Below are 25356 nucleotides of genomic sequence, written 5' to 3'. Positions count from 1 at the left end.
TGCTTTTGACGCTCTAAATCCACCTCTAAGGCCGCTATTAACACCGAAACCCGTGGTTTTCCGGCGTTAAGGAAGAGAGAATCCGGACATTCACGTGACTAGACGGTCTCCACGGGCCAATTTGCTTGTTCTAGAACTGACTACGGCCTCAGTGAAGACTTGCATACTTTTACGCAACGGAGGAGCAAGCAACATCGACAGAGCCAGCATCGACAGAGTCAGCGCTCGGTGACGGCTTGCTTGGGTATCAGCGTGGTTCCGATCTATCATGACAATTTGAAACCCAATCTGACAAAAAACCCGTACCCAGCTCCGAGTAGTCTCGATCCAAGTTCAGTCTTAGAGTTTTCAATTTCCCCACTATTTTCTCTTTTTTCTTTTCTCTCGTTAGGGTTTGAGAATACCTCTCAAAGTATTTGCCGAATATTATCCGTTTTTTGAGTACAGTTCACTATTCCAAATTGATCTGGAAGCTTGATTGACAACTCGATTGACAGCTCGATTGACGATACACCAACCGAGTCAGCTCACTTCTGCTTCCTTACTTCGCTTGGTTCTCCGCACAGATGTTTCAAGCTCGCGACTGAACTACGTCTCAAAAACCTCACAAGGGTGATATTTTTATTTAGTGGGGAGAGGAACCGGTCTTTGTCCAAAGACAGAGGAGCAGGCCAGTGGCCCACCTAGGTACCCTTGGGTGTTTGCATAGAAGAACCCGAGGCTCTACCTGCCCTATCGCGCCGCTTGCAGCTCTGCGTTTCTACCGACCCGCACAATCTTTGTTTCGACCCGTAATATCGTGGTAGATTATGGACTTGTCTTTCCCGTCCTGGGTTTTGGTCCATTTGTGGCTCTCGTTTTGCCGCATGACACGTCTTGGGTGCATTTTCTCTACCGGGAACAATGGGGTGAGAATGTGAGAATATGTGATTCACATATCGGAGTACCCAAAGTGGGCCTCCCTTGATTCTCTCTCTCATCTGGGTCGCCCTACCCAAGGCGTGGATTGTTGTTATTCTCATCTCTTTGCTTGTAACATTGACTTCTATTTTTTTCCATTTCTTGTCATTTTCTCTCTCCACAGATCATCTCTCTAATTAGGCTACTGCGAGCCTTCAGTCCAGTTCAGTTGGGCCGGCCCAGATAGAAAACTGCGACAAAGGACGATTAATCATCTTAATTATTTACATCAGCGCTGGCGCGGGCCTAGACGGGGAGAAGGGGGATGTAGGCCGGCTCAATTTCGCTGGCTTGCCCCAGAGACAGCGGCCCATTTGTCCTAGACCACAACTTTGGGTGAAGATCATCTCAACTCATAGAAAGAGTTGTCACATAGGATGGTCTTCAGGCGAAATGCTGCGTTTTTCGTCGCAGTGGCCCTCGCCGCCACTTCCGCCTCGGCCATGGAGCTCACCAGCTCCGAAGTTCCGGCCGCATGTCAGCAAATCTGCATGCCGGTAGTGCTCCTTTCGGGCGCCTGCGCGACTGCCGAGCGCCAAGTCTTGGGGGATCACTCGTCGTCAGGGACAGCGATACCGTCATCATCCACACCATCGTTACCAGCAGCGGCACCTCCTTCATCACCACCGCCTTCATCGGCGCCGCCATCATCGGCACCGCCATCATCCTCACCGCCATCATCATCACCGCCATCATCATCACCGCCACCTCCGCCACCTCCACCATCATCGAGTCCCTCATCCAGCAGCCCGACTTCCATACCTCCTTCGTCGGTAGCAACAACATCTCCGCCACCTCCTGTGTCATCCCCGAGCGAACCTTCGCCAACCACCACGCCTCCAGCAACTACACAACCACCAGCTACCACTCCTCCTGCGGCGACGACCGCTCCGCCGGAAAACTCACCATCAGAAACGACTCCGCCGCCGCAGCTAACACCAACGGAAGGCGTGACAACCCCGGCACCCGGACGTAGCCGCAAGGGCGAAGATGACGGCAGCTCGTCGTCTTCGTCTTCAAGGATCAAATTTGGCCCCGCCGCAGAGTCCTTCCTGGCCGCGCTATCGATCGGCAAATCCGAGCGGGAGCACAAAGCCAAGCAGCAGGGTGCCGGCGTTCCCGGCAACTACCCGCCTCTACCGACCCCTGTTCCGGGGTCGAGTTCTGTCCTGAAGCGGGACTTGAAGGGCCGAGACGGCGCGGTGGGCCGGCGGCAGGCGTCGAGCTCAGGGGAGAACTCGGACCATGACCAGTTCCAGAGGGCGTGTTATTGTCGGAACCTCAGCTTTGACGTCTCGGGCATCTCGGGGCTGTGCGGGAGCTGCATAGATCAGAACTCGAAAACTGATCAGGAACGGAAAGGTAAGCCGAGGTTGATTTGTTGATTGCTCATATTCTTCCTACCATCCGTGTTTCAGTTCAAAATCCGCCTCGCCCTTATGCATCGCTTGTAAAAAAAAAGACCCCGCAATGCAGAACACGTAATTGTTGACGACTACAAAAACCCAAATCGTTCGACTAACACCAACCCAAAAAAAACAGGCTTAGCCGACGCAAACGGCATCTTATCAAAGTGTGGATTCCCCACCGCCACTTACAATTCAGACTCGGCAAAGCAAGCGGCTGGCATCACGCTGGTGGCCGTTATGCCGTCGCGCGTAGCGGCCAACGGCACAGGAGGGCAGGTATTCGTCCCTGGAACGATGCCAAAAAACGAAGACGCCTCCACCACGAGCCCAGTCCCTTCCACCAAGTCTGGGAGTAGGGACGGCCAAGATTCTGTTCAGAAGGGAGGGGTTGGCGAGATGGCGACCTCCGGATCCCTGGCTGTTCTGACCGCCGTCTGCTGGGCTATATTGGCACTGGTGGCTGTGTGACCACAATAAGGCGTCCTTTTTGGTTTGCAAGCCGGTGGCAAGCAGGAGGTTATGCTTGTGAGCGAGTGGCAGCCCAAGTATGCAAGCTTGGGGGCTGTGTTTAACTTTCGCAAAATGTACATACTACTACTTATTAAATAACAGCCTAGTCTAGTCTGAAATCGACTATATTAACTTTGATGAGTCGGCTCGGATGGCCCGGTGGCCAGGCACGCACTTGTGGTCATTATTTTTAGCCAGAGGTTACTCGTGCATCCAGCCAAGTTTATATTCTGTTATGATAGGAGTTCATGAGCAAAAAACTGCTCAGTTCGTATCTGTCTTAACCGAACAGCTCTTTCTAGATTATCCTGTCCGTGCCACCCGGTTTCCAGCTCATCGTACGGGTTCGGAGATTTTTAAACATTCCCTGCGTAACAGATATTTACTGCAAATAAAGTTCAAAAAGGGAATTCTTGGCCGTGGATCAAATGGTGATAATTCGGGTGATAGGTCTGTAAGGGTACTCGGACGCTTTCTATTGCTGCTGCTTGGTTGAAGCATTTCTTCATCCTTCCTTTTGCTTGTGAAATTGGTCCCTTCTTGACTATCGTACGGAGTGCTCAGACATCTCTGAAGAAACTAGACTAGAGCAAATAAGAAAAGCACCAAGAATTCTGCCTCGGATAACCTTAATATAATTCCGCCATGACTAGCAACGAGACTAAAACAAACAAGCATCCAAGCAAACTGGAGCAGTTTATACCTCGACACTTACGTAAGTTCGTTTACCAGTCGCATGCGCCCGAGGCATCCCCAATACCCATGCCGGAAACGCCCAGCGATGAAAACAAAAGAAAACAAAAAAAAAAAAAAAAATAGCTCCTGACACACCCGAAACTCTCTGACCAATCGAAATTTTTTGCCCTTGGCGGTAGTAATGGAGAAAATGGCGCGGTGTTTAGAGTTTTCTTTAGTCACGAACTCGTATTTGTTGCTGTGCCTTGCAAAACCAAGATTGCCAAACTCGCTTTTCTCGTTTCTTGGAAGAAACAAGCTTTGCATCCGAAAATAAACTAACTGCCAATAATGTATGAATTTAAGCTCAATTTATAATTTCCCGGTACCTAATCAAGATTTTTTGGGTTAAAGCAATATTTCCCTCATCAACAACCATCTTAAGCTGCAAATACAAGAGAGACTAGAGTACAGACAAGAGAAGACTATGAACATGAAAATTGCAACTTGTTAGCAAAAAGGCCCGCGAAATAAAATGCTTGTTTATGTTGTAGCAACCATGCTTCATCTTCAACTAGTCAAGCTCCCATGTTTTCGTCCCACGAGACCTCTACGGATGTGAGGACTGTTCCATGGACATCCGATGGGAGCGATCAGTTGGTCCAACTGATGAACACTGCATATTATGTACTGCGCATCGCTTCGCCGAGCCTCGAAACCCCTCCCGCCCGCATCACATTTTAAACATCGAATGGAAGAACAAAAGCCCATCGTTGAGCGTGCTGACATACTATATAATACTCACATGCCATGTATCGTCCGAAAATAACCCCAGTAATGCTTGAGATTGAAATGAGCGAGAGGGGATAAAAAAAGCAAACGTAGAAAGAAAAGCTTATCCTTGTCTTGGGCATCTGGTATTGATGTAGAAGTCTCGCGGCGAAGTACCAGAAGTAACCGTTTTCCCTCTGCACCGACTACAGCGGAAGCACCAGTCCGGGTATGTGCTGATCAGATGAGGCGGCGGCCGGTTTATTCCCCAAAGACCCTCCGAACTTTGTATTGTGAGAACCGTGAGCACGCGTTTGGCATAAGATGGGACATCCGCTTCCTCGACATCCTCACGGATATGTTGAGCATGGCGCAACGTGCCCACCAAAGCAAGTCTAGAGCTGCAGTCTTTCAACTCTTCTCTGAAACCTGTTGTCCACAGACCATCTAGCGCGATGAGGTCACTCAGCCTCTACTGGGTCCTTTTGGGCCTGGCAATGAGATCTGCTGCCGCCCCGGCCATGGTGTGCAACAGTATAGTCCAGGACGAATGCTCCAGATCTGGTGTTCAAGGTGAGCTAAACGTGGACAATTTATTGGTGGTCTATTGCGCCTCCACAGGTCAACTTGTCACTCACATACGCTTTCTAACCCTCGCGTCAGGGGAAATAGCTCGCCGGCAAGCACCGCCGCCGGGACCCCGGCCTCCTGGGCCTGGACCTGGACCTGGACCTGGGCCTACACCACCACCGGGAGGGCCTCCCGGGCCACCTGCGCCACCCGTAGGAACGCCGGGTCCGCCTCCACCACCAGGAGCCCCAGGAGCTCCACCACCACCACCGGTAGGCACGCCGGGTCCGCCTCCACCACCAGGAACTCCAGGAGCTCCACCACCACCACCACCGGTAGGCACCCCAGAGCCGCCCCCGCCAGGAACCCCAGGAGCTCCACCACCACCACCGGTAGGCACGCCCGGGCCGCCTTTACCAGGAACCCCTGGGCCGCCTCCGCCCCCAGTAGGAACACCAGGTCCGCCTCCACCACCAGGAATCCCGGGAGCTCCGCCACCACCACCGGTAGGCACGCCCGGGCCGCCTCCTCCACCTCCAGCTCAAGCAAGATCAGTTTCGTCCTTGGATCAAGCGGCTCCGCCCTCGCAACAAGCCGAAAAGCCTCCAGAACCGCCGATGGATCCACCAACAACACCGCCACCAGTAGCTCCACCACTGGGACCGCCAGGAAAACCACCGGCAGCATCACAGCCCTAGTCGCCCTCATCCAGTAAGAGGAGTGACGCCTCCGAGTGCAACTGATAGTCGCACAAGGTTAGCACAATGAAAAAAATCCCCACTTAGTGTTTGACAGCTGCATGATAAGATAAATTCTCGGGGAAATGAAATAAAAGAAAAAGAAAAGAACAGACGGTTAATTAATAGAGTTACCCAAAGCAATAGGTTTTCTCAAATGATCAGCGGAAACAAACATCAACAGTACGCATCAGCCCCGAACGACGAAAAAGTCGACGGCCGGCAATTTTTATGACTGCAGACTCAAGCTGAAAAGACAAATTGGCAGCGTTTTGTGCCAAAACATCGGTACTCAGGGTACCGATGCCAGTACCTTCTTTTTTTTGGATATGCTACCTGATTCGCCCCCGGGGGACATTATTGGTCTAAGAATATGATATCTTGTCCTTTTTGGTATTGTAGTGATTCTGTGTGAGCTGTGGCTTTGACACTCTGTCTCATTATTTCCCTACGCTAATTATGGTATGGGTAGCCATCCCGGGAGACCTTTATCGCAGTTTGCGACAAGCCTGTATGGATTCCTTGTTTCAGATATCCACTGTCTTTACCTATCAATGTGCGATTATTCAGCCCAAGGCGGGCGCGTTTGCTCCTGGTATATATGTGAAAAATCGGTCACACAACGTTACGCGCTGTTTGGGCAGCACGGCTGTCCTTTTGGGACAAGGTTCTTCGCAGGTAAATTAATAGTTTCTGATGATGAGTAGGTTAGTTGTTGCTATATGATACGAATCATTCTTGCACAAAAGCCCGGTCCAGCTGAACATCCCACCACACTACGCCAGGCGTGTGGCTAGAGGTAACTGGAGAGCAGAGAGTCCATCAATAACACGGCCCAACACGCATTTCACAAGAGAGGTAGAAGGCTGGAAGTTTTCGGGAAAATAAAAATCTTGAGACTCGGAGAAGCAGGGGTGGCCGCGAAAAGCCAAAAGAAAAGAATAGAATATAAGCAAACACACCAAAAGGTTAGACCATATCCTCGCCAGATATATGCCTGCTGTTTCTACTGTTCCCTGAGCCCACCGCTTTTCTCGGAATGCTCATATCCGAACCGCTGCGTGGTCTGGAGGCGAATGGAGCTGGGGGTGGGCCTGCCGCAGCGGAACCTCTCTCTGCATCCGGATCCGTCTCCCTGGGACTGACAACTTCTCCCGTCCTGCCCGGTGACATGGAATACCTATTCCTGGCTTCAGTGACCGGCGCCGGTGGCAAAGTCTTATCAGGCCCTCCCCTGGGTGCCCTGGAAGGCTTGCCCCAACCGGCCCGCCTCGTCATGGTCCACCTCAGCCCCACGGTCTTACCGTCGAGGATGAGAGGTTCCTCCCGGTGCAGAGGTATGTGGTTGATCCGCCAGTCCCAAACTGCAGCGAAGACGGTTCGGTATGCCGAAAAAGCAAACACCGTGCCGATTATAGCGCCCGCCACAACGTCGTACCAGTTGTGACTTTGATCGACGGTGAGGGAGCCGCCGATGAGAGTTGCGCACAGGACAGGCGCGTATATCAAAGTAAGTTTCCAGAATGAAGGGTGGTAGTTAGAAAAAACCTTGAGTTTGGCGTTCAGATATAGATAGAGGAATATAAAACCGGCAAACGAAGTCGTGGTATGGCCCGATGGGAAGGATTGCAGCGCATTAAAAACGCCCCTCCGCTTATCCCCGTCGTCCATGGCGGAGCAGATCTCGAAGGTGTACATGATGCCGCCGAAGCCCGTCCCCTCTAGTCCAGTCGAATTCCCACCAGGCCTGCTGGCTCTCGATATGTCCGGCTGGCAAACATCAAGAAAATTAGGGCGGAGACCACCTATCAGCCATTTTATAATGACTTGAAACAGCGTTCCTCCAACGACAGCGTAGAGGACACCGAATATGCTATTATTGAGGTCCCAGAAAGATCGAATGCGGATCTGGGCCAGCAAAAATACAATGATTGGCGTGGCGATAGCCATAACGCCGGCTTGTTCCGACGTGATAATTTGAGGGCGATAGGGGTGTGCAAATTGCGGGTAAACAATGTCGCCAGATCCTTGCGTGGTGATACTTGGGGAACTGGTAGTTGTCTGAGAGAATGTAATTGGAAAGGTCCTGTGGCCGGCTGCGTCGCGAGTGAAAAGCTGCGACAATGAAAAACGTCACACGGTATTAGCATACCTGCAGCAAGCCACATAGGAAGAATCACTATGCGCCCTCAGGATTTGCATCACTCACAACATAAGAAAGGACAGCCATAATTATGAGAGTGACAATGTCAAGAGCTGATATTTTGAGCCATTCAAGAAAAGGTGGGCGTTTCTTCATAGTATATGACTGAACCTGGATTCGATCGCGGCCGCTGCGGCCTCGCCTCCAGTGGCCGTTGTGGGTTGGAAGTGTCGGGGACTCATCGTTATCGCGAGGCCGGCGGCGAAACATAGAACCAAGTCGAGGCATTGTCCCGTACTGTGTGGAGGCGCGACGGTTACAGGAAGACGACGAAAAGCGACCGCTGTTCGATACTGGCCGTACCGGTGATTGAGAGCGGGGCCTAGAGATGTTGAGGTCCGGAGAAAAAGATGCAAGAAGAGGTTCTGATGAGGAGGGGTAGCTGTTGACGTGTGACGCGGCTTCTTGAGTCGAGGACATTGCTGACTGCCTGCGACCAGTCTTATGTCGCACGGCGTTTGTACTCTCTCTTTCCGTTCGCCTTCCCCGCTGCCTTTTCCATCCCGAACTTGGCATCTTGGCATCTAGGTACAGTCAGTTTAAACGAGTTGTCACATTCACACTCCCGATTGTTAGTTGTATTTACCCCTGTAGGGTTATTTCTCTGTGTTGCGTCAACGTACCAACGTAGGGACTTTAACTAAGCCTAGCTCAAGACAGAAAAGTTGTTGATGATGTCATCGAATAGCATGACTGCCCCATTGCAACACACCACACTCTTAGCAGCTAGCTAGTCGCCAAGACTCCCTCTACCAGCCACAATATTACTGGACTTGCAAACTCGCTAGGTAGGTATAGTAGACCTAGAACTAGAATCTGACCTCCTGCAGTGGCAAGAATAATCGGGACTCGTCAATTTTACTTGACTAACGTATAATCACGGTAGCCCATCGGTTGCCGCTTCCCCAGATATGCAGGGCCCGCAAGCTTGTTTGAACTGTATTGTCCGATGAAGGATCCACTGATCGTCTACTTTAACCATTGTGTTTGGGGATGTTGCCTGTTCTGTCGACCAACTGTCGCCAGCGAATGCGAATCCCCTGCGTGCGTAGATTTGATGATATGTAGTCGCAACTGTTAGATAACCCGGGATGCCATGCTACCTTGATACTGTCAACCCATCAAAGACGAAACATCGCCTCCTCCCATTGTGGCAGAGAGTTGTGCAGTAATTTCGGGCGCCGGCGCCAACACTTTACTTATACCAAACCAGCCAGGGAGTTTCCTGGCACCATCGACTGCTTTTAGGCTTGTCTGTGATTTCATGCACTAATCGACTGCTGGTACCCGGTGCTTCCGGACAACTGGCCTATAATCACTGCTATAAATCCGTTGTGAATCGCAACCTCAACCTTTCCGGTCTCCACCCCACAAAGTCAAACGTGTCCGCAAATCCACGTTTCCCCGTCGGTGGCATCCCGCCAATAAAAACTTCCAAACCGCCCAGCTCCGGAGCGGCCGCCGCAAGAGCCCTGACAAGTCGGTCCCACGCAGCTATTCCAACGACCACACCCTCGGCACCTGGTAGTCTGGGATGACCCTCTGGGTTCGCAATGCTGTGCAGGTATACGTGGTCATATTCGTAAACAAGGTTGATCTCGATCGATCGTAGCATTGGGAAGTAGCGGTTGGGCAGGCTGTCTTTCGGGGGCGAGAAGAAGGTCGTCGCGTCGAGCGATGACTGAAAGATGAGGGTGGTGGTCTCGAAGAGCGTCGTTATTGACTCGGAGTACCTGTACAACTAGTGAGCAACCCAAACAAACCACTGGTCGATTGCCATTGAAGCTGTTTGGCCAAGTAGCGGGGCAGCCTACATTCGCTTGCAGGTCAGAAACAAGGGCATGAATATGCCCTGCTCCGGCTGCTCTCCCTCAAGCTGTGGATCAGGCACACTGGTATCGCGTATTGGCCTCAGGCGCCTCGCCCTAGCGCACTCTGCATGCGCGGCCCAGTGCAGCGCGAGGAGCTGGTTCTGCGTCCACCACAGCATCCCTTGCTCAGGGTGCTGCGTACCGGCCGCGTTGACACCCCCGGGCTGAACGTGGCCTACGATGCAAGGTACATGCCGCAGAGGAGCTTCTGCGATGCCACCCGAGTCGAGGTGCATGCGGCCGTTGCCGGCGGCGTCGGACCAGACCTGAGCGTAGATCATGCGACGTAGTTCAGGGGGCAGTCGCGTGAAGAAGAGGGATGAGAGCTGCTCATCTGTTGTGGACTCGAGTTCTTCGCGGGTTGCACGTCTGTTTTCTGGACGGTTCTTATTCTGCGGCGCGGGATCTGTAGTTGCGACGTCTTTCGCTGCTGCGGTGGGGTGTTCTATTCCATCCGAGTCTGCGTTGGTCCTTCCCAGCAGTCGCCGACGCGCTTCCTGGAACCACAGCTTGCCAGCCATTGTTGTAGTCAATTCTCCGAGGCAAAGCTCTGAAGAGAAGAAGATCGGAATGAAAAAGGTCAACTCCAATCACAATTTGACAAAGATGTTGGTAAATTGAAAAAAAAAAAAAAAGTTGGCTGTACTTGAGATCCTCCAGGAACCGATGGCATCAATCCAGGGGACCATCCACTAAGGATGCGACACTCAAAACCCACTTGGCGTCTTCCCCGCGCGCTAATCAGCCCACCAAAAATGGAACGCCCAGCTTGCCTGGCAATCCAGCCTTGCCAGGATCTAGGGTCTATCATTTCAGAAGACAGTCCAACTCTTAAGCAGAGTACCTAATATCCAGGCAAGAAACGTAATGATAGGAAAACCATATTCGATTTGACAATCAAGTTGAGTTATCCAATGGCACATTTGGGGGCCAAATGGATCAAAGTTGGGTGGTTGGTTTGTCGTAGTGTCTGGGCAAACTTGGCAGCCTGTAGGGTTTATGTGTGCAAACCTTGGTTAAAAAGATGATCTACCGTACATCGTACTTGGTAACAGATCCGGCATTAGTGCCAATGTTCCCAGCTGCGTACAGTGGTTCTCGTATTTCACGTCGGTGTACAGAGGACTTATGCCCTAAGATTTTGGTGAAATGATAGATTTCATTTTAGTACAAGATGCACCATCCTGGACCGGAGGACCCGGACCTAGAGATACTTTTTTTCTGCAGATCAGAATCATAATGTTGGTATTGCAATTTAAGCTTCATAAATATCAATTCGTAAAGTATATCGTCGCTAGCGATATCACGTCCCAAGACACGACTTGGGTTGCTATAATTAGTTACATATTTAGCATAGGGCAGAGTCACCTGTTTTCGATTCCTGCATCCAAGTATATTTCTAATACTGGCCCCGACTGTTTTAGACAGAAACTAGTGGTACTTGATGGAAGAGTCAGCGGCTTCTGACGATGTTACTTTGGAGCCAGAAGGCTCCACAGACAGAGTGAATCACCTACACTCACCACCAATGACAGTCTTCCTCGTGCTGACAACGCCCAGTTTTTCTCTCCCCACCACGTGTAGGACCACGGCCGGGAGATGCTTCTCGCGACGTACTGCATCCAAACGATGACAAATACGACTAGATTACAAATGTATTGTTGTTACCACTGGTTCATCGTCATCTCCAACCAAATGCCTTTTTTATCCTTATTTTTTTTTATTTAAAAAAAAAAAAAATGAGAACAGGACGCTAGGCAGCGTGATAGCCACCCATCCTTGGTTATTCACGTCTTGCCCGTTTCAGCAGAGAAGAAGCAAAACAGAGTACTCCGAGAACACAGCAGCAACTCCTTCCTCAGAAAATCACGGACGAAACAAATACAATGTCATCTTCCAACCGCACCCACGCTGCCATTGTCACAGTTGCACCCCGAGCGCCCCTACAAATCCAGCAACGTCCAACACAATCCCCTCGTGACAATGAGATCTTGATCCGCAGCAACTTCACTGCCTCGACGCCGTTGGACCTGCACCGGGCGGACGGAGGACTCTTGGTCCATGACGCTGAATGCATGGGCGCAACGACCGTCGGCATCGTCTCCGAGGTGGGACCGGGGGTATCTCGCTTCAAGCCCGGCGACAAGGTATTCGGGTGGGCCTTTGAGGACCAGAAGCAGAGAGCGCACCAGGAGTTCGTCACAGCGCCGGACTACCTATTCGCGCATATTCCCGAAGGGTTCTCCATGGAGCAGGTGGCTACGGTGCCGGAAAACTTGATCACGGCTTTCAACACCATAGCCATTGACCTCGGGCTGCCGACGCCTTGGCCTAAGCCCGAGGGCTATGTCCCTCCAAGGGCTACGGAGCCGATCCTGGTGTGGGGGGCCGCGTCGAGTGTTGGGCAGTTCACGCTCGAGGTGCTCAAGTTCTACGGATATAGGCACATTCTGGCGACTGCTAGTCCTGGCCATCATGGGTACCTTCGGGAGCTCGGGGCCACAGAATGCTTCGACTATAGGGACCCAGAGGTCACTAGATTATTGTTGGAGGCAGGTCGGCGGATCAGGGGGGACGCCAAGCCCACGATTCCAATGGTTGTTGACTGCATCGGATCCGTCTCGGGGACGCTCGAACACATTTCTAAGATCGCGGAAAATGGAAGCACAATTGCTGTCATGCTTCCCGTTATCTTGAAGACGCCAACGAAAACCCATGCCCCTGAGTACTCGATGGAGGTTCCTGGACACAATAAGTGGGAGGACGGAGTCAACTTACGGGGTGTGCGGACTTTTTTCGTTTACAAGGTACGTTGGATATTATTCCCCACGAGGCAGATGCACACCAGGTCGGTTCCAAGCTGAACTTTAATCCCTGTAAACAGAACAGTGAATTCTTCAGAGAGAAGCTCGCGTCGCAGATCATGCCCGAGGTAGTGGCACAAGGTATAGTCCGACCACAAAGATATCGCGTAATTGAAGGGAAGACCATGTTGGAAAGGTGCGAGAAGGCACTTGATGCATTAAGGGATGGTGTTAGTGGGGAAAAGTTGGTGTGGCGGACAAATGACGAATGAGAACATGAAGACAGACACAGCTGATAAGGGAGAGATATCAGCCCTGAGTTTGAAACATGAGAAATTTGAACGAAAATGGGGTTTGGTTTGGTTCCAAATCGAGATGGATGCATTCGAACCCAACAGCTTCTGGTCTAATGAGGAAGGTGGGGGTTTCTCACTTGGGGTGCAGTTGTGCGCTGGCTGGCTGGGTTAGTAGCATCAAGGAACATTTCCACCAGACTAGTCTACGAAGTAGATAAAACCCCACAACACACAATTGGGCGCAGGTGATCTACATGCAGAAGAAAGAAGGCCTAATCATGATCACGCAACTTTCACTCCACCGCGTTTGCTCCCGGTTGGTTGCTGTAATTATGATTCCAAGCCAACCCGAAAAGAAAAGTCAGCCAGACAGCAATACGTAGATAGTTTGGATTCATTTTTTCTTCTTCTTTTTTTTTTTTTTTTTTTTTTTTTTTTTTTTTTTTTTTTTTTTTTTGCTTTGTTTCATCATCTTCAACTTCTTACATAGGTGCGTGGGCAAGGGATTGCATTCCTGATCTGTTTGCTGGACAGAGACACCAACCAGCTCCATCCAAGCGGTAAATCACCCCGACAGGGAAAGATTGAATTATAAGATCTGGTTTCACTACTGCCATACAACGAGCGAGTAGTCAAGACTAAAGTAATTGATCCCTCGTATTGGGTGTTTTTTTCTCCCTGTTCTCCCCTGTCGCCAATGCAATCACGGGTGGTCCGCGCCTTGTTTTATTGTCCATGCCAACCCCCAATGTCCGTCTAAAACCAATGGTCAGTCCATTCCATTCCATCAATAATAAGGGCTGGCGCCGCCATGCTTTTCTTTACCTGCACAAAGCGACCCCGCCGCATGCGGCGGTACCCTTGGACAAAACAACTCACACATTCCAAAAGCCCAATCAATATGGTGGCATTCGACAAGTCGCATACGATTGACTGACTGACCAACACCCCGGCAACTTGACGATTGGAAAAATTTCCTTTTCAGCTCGTTCCTACCTACCTTAGGTAAATAGGTCTAGACTTGTTCAGCGGAATCCACTCCTAGTTCATGATTTAAAAGCAACCAACCAACCAAGCCTTTGACCAGGTATATCACTAGTTTACTGCTGGATACCAGGGTACGGCATGGCCAACCAGGAAGACGGGGGTGATGCCGTCTTCTTCAGCTCTAAAAAATATCAGCTTGATCAGACCGATGTCACCTTGCTGACGAGTGAGCCGCAACCACCCACCCGTCAGCATCACTCGCATCTGCGACAAATGAGGAGCCGTCTCTCGTGGCACGGGAACTTGTTCACCCCGGCAGTGAGTTCGCCATTGCCGCCGCTCCCCGACGATCGGCAATATGCCGCTCAAGACGCACGTCCTGGTGTGGCTAGTGGGGGAAAACTGCAGCAAGAAAACCACGCGATGACCCGGCTGGATGGAAGTTCCTACTCTTCTCCTTCCACCACCAGCAAACCAAAACTCAGAATTGACACCAATTTCTCTGCAAAAGAATCGCAGAGACTTGCGTCTAAAACTGCAACTGGTCGACAGCCTGACGTTATAAACGACCAGACATCAATTCCTGCCAAGCCGGGGATTTTTGGTTTGCGACGCTTGCTTCGACGTTCCAGAAAAGCACCCATGCCAAGGTTTTCCACCACATCCACGACTGAAGAAGAATATATAGTACTCAACGACTGCATCGAAGAAGAAGCCGAAAGAACTGAAGTTTCGCATTCAGATCCAGTTCATCGTCTTGGAACCATGCAGAATCATCAACCTCTAGTCGGAAATTGGGACACCTCCACGGCGATGCATCCACCAAATCCTCCCCCACCATTGAGGAAGAAGTCAAGTATGATAGATCGCCTAAGGGTTCTCCGCCCCAGGCCATCTGTTCAAGCACTAAACTCCCAACACATTGAGCATCCGACTGGTAAATCTGTACCATATGTTCCAAAACATGCCGCATCGGACTTTTCACGTATTCGTGTAAACCCACGAAGTCGCGAAAGCACAACCGTGGGTGGATCACTCAGCAGTAGGAGCATAGGGGAGACAGATGGCAGACAGGCACTATTGGCCGACAACCCAACAAAGCTCTGGTCCATCGCCGACCAGATCGTCGAAGACGAACCGACAAAAACTATTGCTCGCAAGCATACTGTCTATCCGCATAATCAAACCGAAAAAATTACACCATTCGCAAATGAACAACATACTCGCCCATGCACTCCAGATTTACAAACCAGGTCAGGTGACTCCCCGAGTCCAGCTTCTACCGAGTACTCGTTGTGTCGATATGATTCGGGTATTGTGTCGCCCCTCTCAACCACGTCGCCAAGAGACGCGCAGCGATACACAACGCTCGACGACGTCATGCATTCATCCCCATCACAGTCCCGTTCAAAACACGTCCTTGCGTGTGAAAAAGAATCATCAAACAACAAGCAAGCCATCGTCATAGAGACACCCCGCAAGGAGATCAATGCCAGAATATCGACTCCAACCACCAGCCCACGGGAGAAAATCTCCAGTGACTATCAGCTCTTTCTAGAGCAAGCTGCGCAGAAGCATCAGAGACAGCATGAGCAAATGTGGCGCAAGCTAGCCACCCCGGACGGACAAGTCGTGTATACGACCAACACAGCACTCCACGAGGACGAACCCAGATGGAATCGGTCAGGAGGAGCTCAGCCTACCGCCCAGGTCCAGCAGCCGCATCACCATGGCGGAGCTGGCAAGGAAAGATCCAGTCTAGGTGGCAGCAGCAGCAACGTGTTTGGACAGAAGGAGAAGGCAGCGGAGAACAGACGAGGTGGGCGTGGTCTTGGCAGGAGAATCTCACAGTATCTACGGCCGACAAGGGAGAGCGATGTATGGGATGAGAAGGTATTGAGACTCAGTAGTCGGGATGTGTGATGTTTGACGAAGCATGTCGGATATGTAAGCTATAGAGGCGGAGTTTGATGTCGTTATCGTTATAGCAAAACAAGGTCTGGCGATTTGTATAGAAAAACAGGGTTAGACGGAAGAAGGGATACAATCTTAAAATACGCCTTAATATTAATATCAATCTTTACACTACGGCACCACCACGAGATTATCTATGTCCATCAAGAAGACTGAGGGGTTCAAAAGGCAACAACAAAGCAAAGCAGTTGACGCACAAGACCAAAACGAATATCAAACCGGGCGAGAACATAGCGCTCTACGGCGCGCCCATGGCTCTCTCACGCCACTTTCCTGGAGTGAACCTTTCGCCCATCGGCTCCTTGATCTCTTCCAAAGTCCAGAACGTACAACGATCATCACTACGTTGAAAATTCAAGAAGTTAGCAATCTATCCAAGCAAGAGGGTAGAACCAAAAGGAAATGGGGATACTCACCAGTAGTCGGTGATATACACCTGCTTATACTGGTTAGGCTGATCCATGAAGTACTTGGTATAACCCCACTTGTTGCTCCAGGCCACTGAGCCGCGGCCATAAAAGACATACGGATACTTGCCGTCCTTTGTGTCGGGCCACTTGACCGTGCCATCTCGCCACATGGGTATCTTTTTCTTCTCAAGCTCCTCGGCCTTGTTCTTCTTTTCGTCTTCTTCCTTCTTCTTCCTGTCCTCTTCTTCCTTTTTCTTACGCTCCTCCTCTTCCTGCTTTTTCTTGGCCTCCTCCTCCTCCTTTTTCTTCTTCTCCTCCTCCTCCATCTGCTTTCGGGCCGCCTCGTTCGCCGAGGCCTGCTTCTCAGGGGTCCACCTGAGAGCCTCGGGCTCGTTGGCCACGGCCACACAGACGCGGCCGCCGACGGGGAGGGAGTCGCAACCGTTGTCGCGAACCACGGGCGACCAGATCGTGACCTGCTCAGTGGCGAGGCCGTGCTGCTTGGCGATGCTGAAGCAGGTGTCTCCTGCGTTGATTTCGTAAGCCTGGCGGTTTTTGATATCACGTTAGCTTTGTGAAGATGAAAAAGACAGAGAAAAGTATCCAAACAAGACAAATTGACACGGGATCAGACTTACTTGGACGCAATACGGTGATCCTTGGAGCAGCTCTGGGGTCTGTGGAGCTCCTGGTTGTGACTTGTCATCGTTCATGAGGTCGCCAATGATAGGAGGTAAGAGGTATTCTGGAAGTATGGCGGCCGTGGTCCCGGATATGAACCAGAGGAGGCTCGTATAGGTTGTCGATGCACGCATCATGAATGTATTCTGTATTGCTTTTGGTGAATATGTGGCTTTTGTTTGAAGCTTTGAATGACGGAATTCATGACCTTCTCGAGCACCCTTTGACCAGGAATAAGCCCGGGGATTATATAAAGCAATAACGCCCATAGAGTCGGTCATCCTTGATGAGAGCCAAGCCATCAGCTCCTTTCTCTTCGGAGTCCCCTTTTCCAATTTCGTCAATCGAATTCTTTTGTGTGATTGCCGCTTATGGCGTGCACAATACTAACAGGATATTGTAAGACGCTGCTTTTGTCACTTGGTCGGACAAAGCCACGAGGGGGGGACTTGGGTGTGGTGGCACTTAGTATTGTTCTCGTTGTGCCCCGGAGCTGCCGCCCAACAACTTCAAAAGACAAAAAAGGCCCATGATAGGGACAGAAACGGAGTTGCCGAAAGAACGTTCGATAGCATTGCTTCCGGACCTTTTGAAGTCATACTCAATTGTTCTTGAGACCAATGCCTCTCTGAATTTGTATGATTTTTTCGTCCTTTTTCAACCAAGCCTTGATTTTAACAAGTCTTTTTTTTTCCTATTCTCCAAGCAAAGAAATCTAGCAGGTATGCTCTCCAGTATGCAGCCTTCGGCCTTGGTGTCCTGTAGCATAAGAACGAGGGCAAACCATCCTCAATTTGAATTATCTGGTGGGAAATAGACAGTCTCTTCTATACTTGTGGCTAGTCGAGGTATACATAGCTGCTCGCACTATCAATAGTACAATGTTCATACAGTCTTTCCAGATAGAGTAAGCTTCGTATTTTTTATCTTTGAATGGTTGTGTCGGTCAAAAGCGGGTGCCCCTTTAGCTAATCCATCGCTGTTTGGCAATCCGCTCATATAATACACCTAAACGATGTGACCGGATCCGTTTGATATATTTGGCACAGCAATGGCATACTGAGAAGTAACAGCGAGCACAAACACGAGATCATGAGTAACTTTAAAACGCCATTTCATCCCTTTATCATCCAAACAGTCTCATGATTCAGAGAAATTGAGATCTCCTGAAAATACATCAGCCCATAGATACAGACACAAAACACACCATGGCCGTAGAGGAACTAAAAGAGAAAGTTCAAGGCGAATCGCGCCAGCGCCTCCGGTCTGAGATGCAATAGATCAACTACAATACCATCCTAGCCCGCGAACCCCGGTGGTGGACAGAGGAGAGATAAAGTTGCCCGTCTCGCGGACGGCCATGACGGCATCATAAAGAGCTACCACATACTTAAAGCCCAAATTTTCATTCTACGGGTTGTGTATTGTGGACAGCGGCGGCGGTTTCGGCGGGCGCCTGGTGCCGGGACCGCTATCATGATTCGATATGCGACTTCGGGGGCCATGCCGCTGTTTTAGGAGTCTGACGGCCAAAGCACCGGTATTCTTGTAGGGAGGAGACCTGGAGCTAGATTAATCGTATGGAGAGGCGCATAGGGTTGTATAACAGAGCGCTCTTGGGGACCAAAGCTGACAGCCAGACATTGGACAAGGAGTCCGGGCGGTGGGTGGTGTCGATGACGCAGGACCTGGGGCCGAAGCACGGCAAGCGGAGCATTACTGTCAAGGCGCAGTTCGTGCTCTTCGCTACTGAGGTTTTCCACATGCCCAAGGTTTCGCGCCTGCCCGGCTTGGGCGAATGTATAGCGGCGGGCAAGGTCAAGGTTATCCGCACGTTGGGTTGGGACTACAAGAAAATGGTCGGGACTCAGGAAGTGCTGGCGGCGGCCAAATGGGCCAAGCACTTGTACGTCGTTTAGCGCGCGCCGTCGTATGTGGTTGCACGGGGTCAGCAACAGGCGGGTCCGGAGATCTGGAAAAAAAAGTGGCATACAGGAAGTGGAGGTAGCAGACATGGGTACTTGGCTTCAGTCAGCACATCTTGAGCGAGATGCTGTACGCTGATACAGATATCGTGGACGACGCCTGGACGCATACTCCCGCAACACCAGGCCTGATTGGCAGTCGTGGCAAGGGCTTCATATAGCCGGACAAGAGCGCCGAGCACATCGACGAAGTGTTACAACGAGATGTCGAGAGGACTAATTATGTGCACGAACACATACAAACGGTAGTGAAGGACCCCGAAAAAAGCGAAATGCTCAAGCCGTGGTGTCCATCGTGGTGCAAAAAACCGATGTTACACGACGATTATCTCCCTGCCTTCAATCGCGATAAAATCGTGCTGATTGGCACGGAGGAAAAAGGTATAGAGGATTATGCAGACGACGGCATTATCGTCAACGACAAAAAGCTCCAAGTCGACATGCTCATTGTGGCGACGGGCTTCGCCAGCGGTTTAAATCTCAAAGCTGACGAACGAGTGGAAGCCACCGTTGAAGGTAGCAATGGTCGTAGTCTAGGCGAGTGCTTGTTGGACAGCCAATGATTTCCTCACACCGCACATGGGCTTGAGTATGGGCGATTTCCCCAGCGTGTTTCGTTACTGGACCAGCGGATCCGGGGAGTCGTGCAACTATACCAGCTCGCTGGACGTCGCAGCCCGACTTGCTGTGCACGTCATTTCGACGACGGAGAGGTAGGCTGACAGCAGTGCCGCCGGAAAGGTTGGGATCCAGGCGAGCCGTGAAGGGCAGAAAAATCACAGTGCCGTGGTGAGGGTATAGATGGGCTTGAGGTTAAAACTGCTGGCGAAGCAAACGGCTTGGCTAACTGATTTTGGCAACAAATACAGTTGAAGAAATCGGATTTTGATTTTGAGCGAGATCTATTGAAGGTTTATCCGGAATAAAACAGGTTGGATCCGTCCGTTGAGAAGAAAGAAATGGCCCTGCGATTTTGATATTGGCATCCGAGGCTGAACCTAACTCCATGAAGCAGTCATGTATTTGCTTTGTGGTACGGTCCTATTTAGTGACTTGGACTCGGCGATTCAGTGGTTCTTGTTACTTCTCTCTCTCTCTCTCTCTCTCTCTCTCTCTCTCTCCCTGTTCCAAATCATGTAGGTACCCAATGTGCTTCCTTCCTCTTCATGTACGAAGTACCTTGCATCGACATTCAGATGACGGTATGCCTCAGATAAACCCAAAGCCAGCCGATTGCGCGTAGTATCAACCTCTGACACAGACTAGGTGTGTCATGCTGCAATCCGTTCATGGTAAAACAAACGAACCATCGTCAGAGGGTTTGTTCTCCTTTTCGTCTGATATTGCTGGTTAGTAGGCTGGTATTGACCAAGTGTTTGTCGGTTTCTCGCATCTCACTTTGTATCCGAATGCACCATGATGCACGGTCCGGTGGGACCTCTTAGGAAGACGGATGATCGACGTCAAACAAGTTTGTGAACCAGGACTTGGACAGCACGATTTTACGCTGCACTCTCGGTATTTTCTCATATTTTGTAAAATTGTTCTTTGTCTGGCCTAGTGTCCGTCCTGTTTTGCCTCTGGTTTTTTTTTGGTTCTTCTTCTTTTAATCAAGTAGTTCTGCATCCTATCCTGCCCTTCGTTCTTTCTTCCTTTCCCTCATGCTCCCCGCTGCGTCGTGGTGCCGCTGGATCAACGCACAGGGCTATTTGCGGGGATGGTACTTTGCCCAATCATCCTACTGCTAGCCTTGGGCGGCACCGCAGTAGCAGCACAAGAACCCGGACGAGTTGTCTTGGAATCGACATCCAACCTACCGGAAAACTGGAGGTTATCCCGTCCAGCAGCCGAAAGCGACAAGATCGACCTCCGGATCGCTCTCAAACAACCGCGAGCAAAAGAGCTTGAGGTTAGACTGCTCGAAATTAGCACAGACCCATCCCACCCGCAATATCGACACCATTTGACCCGAGCCGAGGTTGCAACGTATCAGTCACCAGCTCCGGGAGCCGCAGATGCAGTCGTGAGATGGTTGGAAGAAAACGACGTGAGGCGTGTTGAAAGGAATAGTGATGCTGCTGGCTGGATCGGCTTCACTGCGACGGCAGGACAAGTCAAGACCATCCTCCAAGCGGACCTGGGTTACTTTACATATGATGGCGTCAACGAAACCGCCGTCCTCCGCGCTCCCAGATACAGCATCCCTGCTAACCTGGAGTCGAGCATCGACTTTATCCATCCTCTGGCCCATTTCATGACACCGGCGAGTCTGCGTCCCATATTACAACCCCAGGACAAAGATAAGGGGGCGGCGGCGGGAGGTGCAAATCAATGCAGCAGTGGCGTGCAGCCGTCTTGCCTCCGTGCGCTTTATGGCATCAATTACACCCCTCCAGTCAACCGCAAAGACGATAAACCATCGCCCGCCCGGATGGCCATCGCCGGCTTTCTGGATCAGTATGTCAGCCCAAGCGATGTCGATTCGTGGATGCGGACATATGCCAGGAACATTCCCGCAAACTATACGGCCTCCATCGCCTTCGCCAACAACGCCACCAACGATCCCTCCCATCCGGGCTCCGAGGCCGCGTTAGACATACAGTACGCCCTTGCCCTCGCCTACCCAACACAGGTCAGCTACGTTCTGACCGGCGGGCGGGGCGGCAAGCTCGACGGCAACGGCAACCCCCTGCCGGACGACAAGGCCGACAACGAGCCCTACCTTGAGTTCCTAGAACATCTGCTCGCCCAACCCGATGATCAAATCCCCCACGTCGTCAGCATCTCCTATGCCGACGACGAGCACACCGTGCCGCGTCCCTACGCCGAGCGCGTCTGCGGAATGTTCGCCCAGCTCGCCTCCCGCGGCGTCTCCGTCCTCGCTGCGTCGGGCGACGGCGGTAGCACAGGCATAGGCCGGTCGCGGTGCTCGCTCCCCGACGGGCCGGCCGGCAACCGCCGCCGCGCTACGATCCCAACCTTCCCGGCATCCTGCCCCTGGGTCACGGCCGTGGGCGCCACCGACAACCAGGGCCCGCCCGTGACCGGCGCCTTCTTCAGCGCTGGCGGCTTCAGTAACTACTTTGCCCAGCCCGAGTGGCAGGCCGAGGCGGCGAGGGGCTACGTGACCAAACTGAAGAGCGGGGAGGTGTCGGACGGCAAGAGCCCAGGCGAGGACATGTACGACGCGGGCGGGCGGGCCACTCCCGATATCTCGGCGGTCGGGGCCGAGTTTGTCGTGCGGCGGGATGGGAGGGACGCCAACGTCATAGGCACATCGGCGTCGACGCCGGTCGTCGCGGCCATGGTGGCGCTGGTCAACGATGCACTGTTACGATCAGGAGCCAACAGCACGGGCTGGCTCAACCCGGCGCTGTACTCGGCGCGGTTCCGGGGCTCGGCCGTCGTCGATGTGACCCAGGGGAGGTCCAAGGGTTGCTTTTTCCAGAACGACACGACCGGAGTCGGGATGACGGTCCCAGGATGGCCCGCCGCCGAGGGTTATGACCTGATCACTGGTGTTGGTACTCCCAATAATTTTGACAAGTTTTTAGTTGCTCTTCGTTGAAGCTTTTGTCTAGGCTTGGCGCTCGTTCCAGATTGATGGATGGAGTTTTAGGGCAGTGGGGTTGCCCGAGTTCCATGGGCAGTTATATACTTACTCAGTGTCGTATTGACCTGCAGACAAGTCACGATACGAACCCTGAATGTGCATGGATTGATTCAGTTGATGGGATGAACCACAATTTGACAGAAATCTCGGGGAGTTGAAATCTGTGTACATAGTATAAGGGAGCAAGCATGGGCGGCAGAATCAAGGGCGCATTCCGCTGCAGGAAAATTGTAAAACAGTTTCAATTAATTACACTTTCTCTCTATTACATGCATCAGGAGGGCTCGCGTAAAGCTTGTTTGCATTGTCCTGGACGTTTGACACCATATTGGCAAGCCTGGCTCATCACCACCTCCCCGACCCCCAAATACCAACCTGTGAAAAACAGATAGACTCGACACGAATGGTTTTGCCATGGGTTCCAGACCTCGTTTCTAGCAGCCTATTTGCGCAGCAGATGGGGGTAGCTAGGGGAGAAACGAACGGATGTGCAACACTCAACCTTAAATCGCGCGCGCCGTCTTGTTGCCAGCCTTGCCTCCTCCAGCCTTGGCAGCCTGGGCTTTAGTTTTGGTAGACAAGCTGACGCATCCGTCGGCGCTATCCTCCATGAAGATTCCTGAGTAGATAAGGCCCTCGTTGATGTTGGCCTCCTGGATACCGTCGCGGATAATGTCCTTGGCGTTGCCGACACCCTTCTTGAGAATGCCAAAGTGGAACTGGCCTCCACCGCTGACGTCGTTGGACTCCTCCTTGCTGACGGCCTTGAGGGCCTCGCTGCCCTTGGAGAAGAAGACTTGGGTGGTGCTGTTATTTAGGCATCCAAGTTAGTATCACTGTCACATGGCGGTTGCAGCACACATCGTCTATAGGGAGTATGGCGTACTTCTTGTCAAAGTCCATCTTTATGGCAAAGTTGTGGAAGCCCTCTGCAGCAAAGGGGGTGCTGAACAGCAGCTTGGGCGGGCTAGCGTTGACGTTGCCAAACACATTGAGGGTGTTAGTGTTGTTGCTGGTCTGGCCCGCGATGGTGCCGGTCTTGACAACAATCTGGTTGGTGCTGAATTTGTTGTCCTCGAGGAACACGAGCTGGTACTCGTGGGTAAGGTTCAACGGCCTCTTGGCGTCCTTGGCCACGCTGAAGTGGAGGGTCTTGACACCCTTGGTCGAATCGTCGGTGCCATTGTTGCTGGCGATGAGCAGTTCGGTACGTCGGAATCCATTCTGTACCGTATCAGGGTTGGGGACAAAGATGGACTTGTCGCTGTTGGTGGAGAGATATGTTAGTGATCTGTGCCAGCCTGCCAAGCGCGCCAAGGGCGATCAACGACGGGATGCCGGGTGGGGTGAAGTACTTGATGGTGACCTCGAGAGGCTTGGTTTTCCCGGCAGTGTCGAACTAAACATGATAACCGATATTAATAAACTGATGCGTCTCGAAAAATTTGTCAAGTTGCAACAAAGACTCTGTCAGAAGACTCACGAGTGTCTTTGTCTGATTCCCATTGGCGGGAAACTGGAGCAGTTCACTAAACTTAAGGCCTAGTTGGTGTTAGCTAGATGTGCAGGCTTGTTTGTCTTGAAGCGTCATGGACACAAGGCTGTGCATCCGGGCCACATAAACATACCCTTGCCAAGAACATTGCTAGAGCTGAAGAGGTTGTTTGAGCTGTCAAAGCCTGTAAGCTCAAAGTTCTCGGGAATTCTTCCGTCGAACTGCAGTTTACACTGCTGGCCGTACACGGGCGAGGTGGCCGACAAGCCACCCAAAATGGCAGATGCAACGGTGAAGGAGCGCATGGTGTAAAAAAATAAAAATAAAATGAACAATAAATACCAGAACCGGGCTGGTAGTTTGCTTTAAAGGAATGATACAAGCACCGCCGAAGGGTGTGTTGTTTGAAATGAAAGTGATGTAAAAGAGAGAGACGAGATGAACAATGAATGACGAAGTGACAGAAAACTTCTGTTGAGAACGGATGACATTGTGCCTATAATATAGGCAACGCAACCGTACTATGGCAGCTAACCGGGGACCCGCTGTGGGAGAGGCCGACGCGTCCAAAAAGAGGATTCCCTGTCGCGGTTTCATGCAAAGTTTAAAATCGTTAAGTGTCATGTCAATCCAGGCAAAGAATGGTGTAATAGTGGATACTCGGGGTTGAAGGGCGATCAAACCACCCCGACTATACTACCGGTACTGGCAAACCACTTGGGGGTGGCAAGGTATGCAGCCCGACTTTCATTTCTAGAACAATGATTCCCTACAAACGCAGACTCGAAGGCCCCACGAGATGATCCTTTGAGCGATCAGGTTTTGATCGGATCTCTATAATATTATCGATTGCTGTACGGCAATCACAATTGTCCGACTCCAACCCATTTCAAGGGATTTTTCTTGTGTTCAGCATCCTCCGCATGGTTGAGACCAGGGAGGGGTTTGATCGAGTCGTGTGCAATTCGCTAAGAAGCTTCGAACTGAACAGTGTGGATGGTCAAGGTATCCAAGGCCCGTGACTTCCCCTAGTGACACCGATGGACAGATTGCTCCAAATGACGGGAGCGACATGTGCCAGTCAGTAGGTATGTACCTAGTTTGCAAAGCAGTCAGCAGCTGTCATTCGCCGTATCAGTCGTGAATTTCCGACTGGAAGTGGCGATGATAGTAAGTGATGTTTGTTGACTTGAGCGTCCACGCATTGAGAAGCTGTAATCCCTTTTTTTAGTTGAACTTTTTTCTTTCTTTTTTTGTCCTACTTCCTACTCCCCCTTCTTTTGCCCCTTCCCTGGATGGATTCAATTGGGGATGAACTGCATCCACTCCACCATTATCAAATCAAAGGTTGGTGGATTTCGCAAACCCGGCGGGACGGTACCACCACAAGCTATCCTTAATCGTT

At 51.4% G+C, this 25356-nt stretch overlaps 12 protein-coding genes across 12 annotated transcripts; 7 read left to right on the top strand and 5 right to left on the bottom strand.

Moving 5' to 3' along the window:
- The first annotated feature begins 392 nt into the window (after positions 1-392).
- Positions 393-3000, top strand: PgNI_11169 (uncharacterized protein). Its single transcript, XM_031131142.1, has 3 exons — positions 393-441; positions 498-2322; positions 2503-3000. Exons 2-3 carry the CDS (start codon positions 1338-1340, stop codon positions 2835-2837), a joined length of 1320 nt encoding a protein of 439 aa, XP_030976909.1. The 5' UTR covers positions 393-441; positions 498-1337; the 3' UTR covers positions 2838-3000.
- A 1780-nt stretch (positions 3001-4780) lies between these two features.
- Positions 4781-5593, top strand: PgNI_11168 (uncharacterized protein; the record flags this gene model as incomplete). The annotated part of the gene is made up of 2 exons (XM_031131141.1): positions 4781-4898; positions 4989-5593. The coding sequence occupies 2 exons, from the start codon at positions 4781-4783 to the stop codon at positions 5591-5593; spliced, it is 723 nt and encodes a 240-aa protein (XP_030976908.1).
- Positions 5594-6250: 657 nt separating this feature from the next.
- On the bottom strand, positions 6251-8275 carry PgNI_11167 (uncharacterized protein). The gene is made up of 2 exons (XM_031131140.1): positions 7842-8275; positions 6251-7747 (listed from the first exon to the last, which is right to left on the bottom strand). The coding sequence occupies exons 1-2, from the start codon at positions 8253-8255 to the stop codon at positions 6602-6604; spliced, it is 1560 nt and encodes a 519-aa protein (XP_030976954.1). The 5' UTR covers positions 8256-8275; the 3' UTR covers positions 6251-6601.
- Positions 8276-8848: 573 nt separating this feature from the next.
- On the bottom strand, positions 8849-10708 carry PgNI_11166 (uncharacterized protein). Its single transcript, XM_031131139.1, has 2 exons — positions 9650-10708; positions 8849-9568 (listed from the first exon to the last, which is right to left on the bottom strand). Exons 1-2 carry the CDS (start codon positions 10225-10227, stop codon positions 9157-9159), a joined length of 990 nt encoding a protein of 329 aa, XP_030976960.1. The 5' UTR covers positions 10228-10708; the 3' UTR covers positions 8849-9156.
- A 578-nt stretch (positions 10709-11286) lies between these two features.
- Positions 11287-13196, top strand: PgNI_11165 (uncharacterized protein). The gene is made up of 2 exons (XM_031131138.1): positions 11287-12513; positions 12591-13196. The coding sequence occupies exons 1-2, from the start codon at positions 11593-11595 to the stop codon at positions 12780-12782; spliced, it is 1113 nt and encodes a 370-aa protein (XP_030976956.1). The 5' UTR covers positions 11287-11592; the 3' UTR covers positions 12783-13196.
- Positions 13197-13306: 110 nt separating this feature from the next.
- PgNI_11164 (uncharacterized protein) lies at positions 13307-13749 on the bottom strand. Its single transcript, XM_031131137.1, has 2 exons — positions 13632-13749; positions 13307-13562 (listed from the first exon to the last, which is right to left on the bottom strand). Exons 1-2 carry the CDS (start codon positions 13729-13731, stop codon positions 13510-13512), a joined length of 153 nt encoding a protein of 50 aa, XP_030976955.1. The 5' UTR covers positions 13732-13749; the 3' UTR covers positions 13307-13509.
- An 809-nt stretch (positions 13750-14558) lies between these two features.
- PgNI_11163 (uncharacterized protein) lies at positions 14559-15716 on the top strand (the record flags this gene model as incomplete). The annotated part of the gene is made up of 1 exon (XM_031131136.1): positions 14559-15716. The coding sequence occupies one exon, from the start codon at positions 14559-14561 to the stop codon at positions 15714-15716; it is 1158 nt and encodes a 385-aa protein (XP_030976958.1).
- A 289-nt stretch (positions 15717-16005) lies between these two features.
- PgNI_11162 (uncharacterized protein) lies at positions 16006-16992 on the bottom strand (the record flags this gene model as incomplete). The annotated part of the gene is made up of 3 exons (XM_031131135.1): positions 16006-16108; positions 16184-16722; positions 16816-16992. 3 exons carry the CDS (start codon positions 16990-16992, stop codon positions 16006-16008), a joined length of 819 nt encoding a protein of 272 aa, XP_030976957.1.
- Positions 16993-18438: 1446 nt separating this feature from the next.
- PgNI_11161 (uncharacterized protein) lies at positions 18439-19004 on the top strand (the record flags this gene model as incomplete). The annotated part of the gene is made up of 2 exons (XM_031131134.1): positions 18439-18764; positions 18890-19004. The coding sequence occupies 2 exons, from the start codon at positions 18439-18441 to the stop codon at positions 19002-19004; spliced, it is 441 nt and encodes a 146-aa protein (XP_030976959.1).
- A 150-nt stretch (positions 19005-19154) lies between these two features.
- On the top strand, positions 19155-19560 carry PgNI_11160 (uncharacterized protein; the record flags this gene model as incomplete). The annotated part of the gene is made up of 2 exons (XM_031131133.1): positions 19155-19314; positions 19400-19560. The coding sequence occupies 2 exons, from the start codon at positions 19155-19157 to the stop codon at positions 19558-19560; spliced, it is 321 nt and encodes a 106-aa protein (XP_030976805.1).
- Positions 19561-20560: 1000 nt separating this feature from the next.
- On the top strand, positions 20561-22411 carry PgNI_11159 (uncharacterized protein; the record flags this gene model as incomplete). Its single annotated transcript, XM_031131132.1, has 1 exon — positions 20561-22411. The coding sequence occupies one exon, from the start codon at positions 20561-20563 to the stop codon at positions 22409-22411; it is 1851 nt and encodes a 616-aa protein (XP_030976735.1).
- Positions 22412-22684: 273 nt separating this feature from the next.
- Positions 22685-24397, bottom strand: PgNI_11158 (uncharacterized protein). Its single transcript, XM_031131131.1, has 5 exons — positions 24085-24397; positions 23940-23998; positions 23785-23855; positions 23343-23720; positions 22685-23263 (listed from the first exon to the last, which is right to left on the bottom strand). Exons 1-5 carry the CDS (start codon positions 24254-24256, stop codon positions 22960-22962), a joined length of 984 nt encoding a protein of 327 aa, XP_030976736.1. The 5' UTR covers positions 24257-24397; the 3' UTR covers positions 22685-22959.
- Between the last annotated feature and the right edge of the window lie 959 nt (positions 24398-25356).

This window comes from Pyricularia grisea, chromosome VI, assembly GCF_004355905.1.
Source record: "Pyricularia grisea strain NI907 chromosome VI, whole genome shotgun sequence".
NCBI lineage: Eukaryota > Fungi > Ascomycota > Sordariomycetes > Magnaporthales > Pyriculariaceae > Pyricularia > Pyricularia grisea.
Note: the sequence above shows the minus strand (reverse complement) of the source record. Positions and strands in the feature narration are given on the sequence as shown.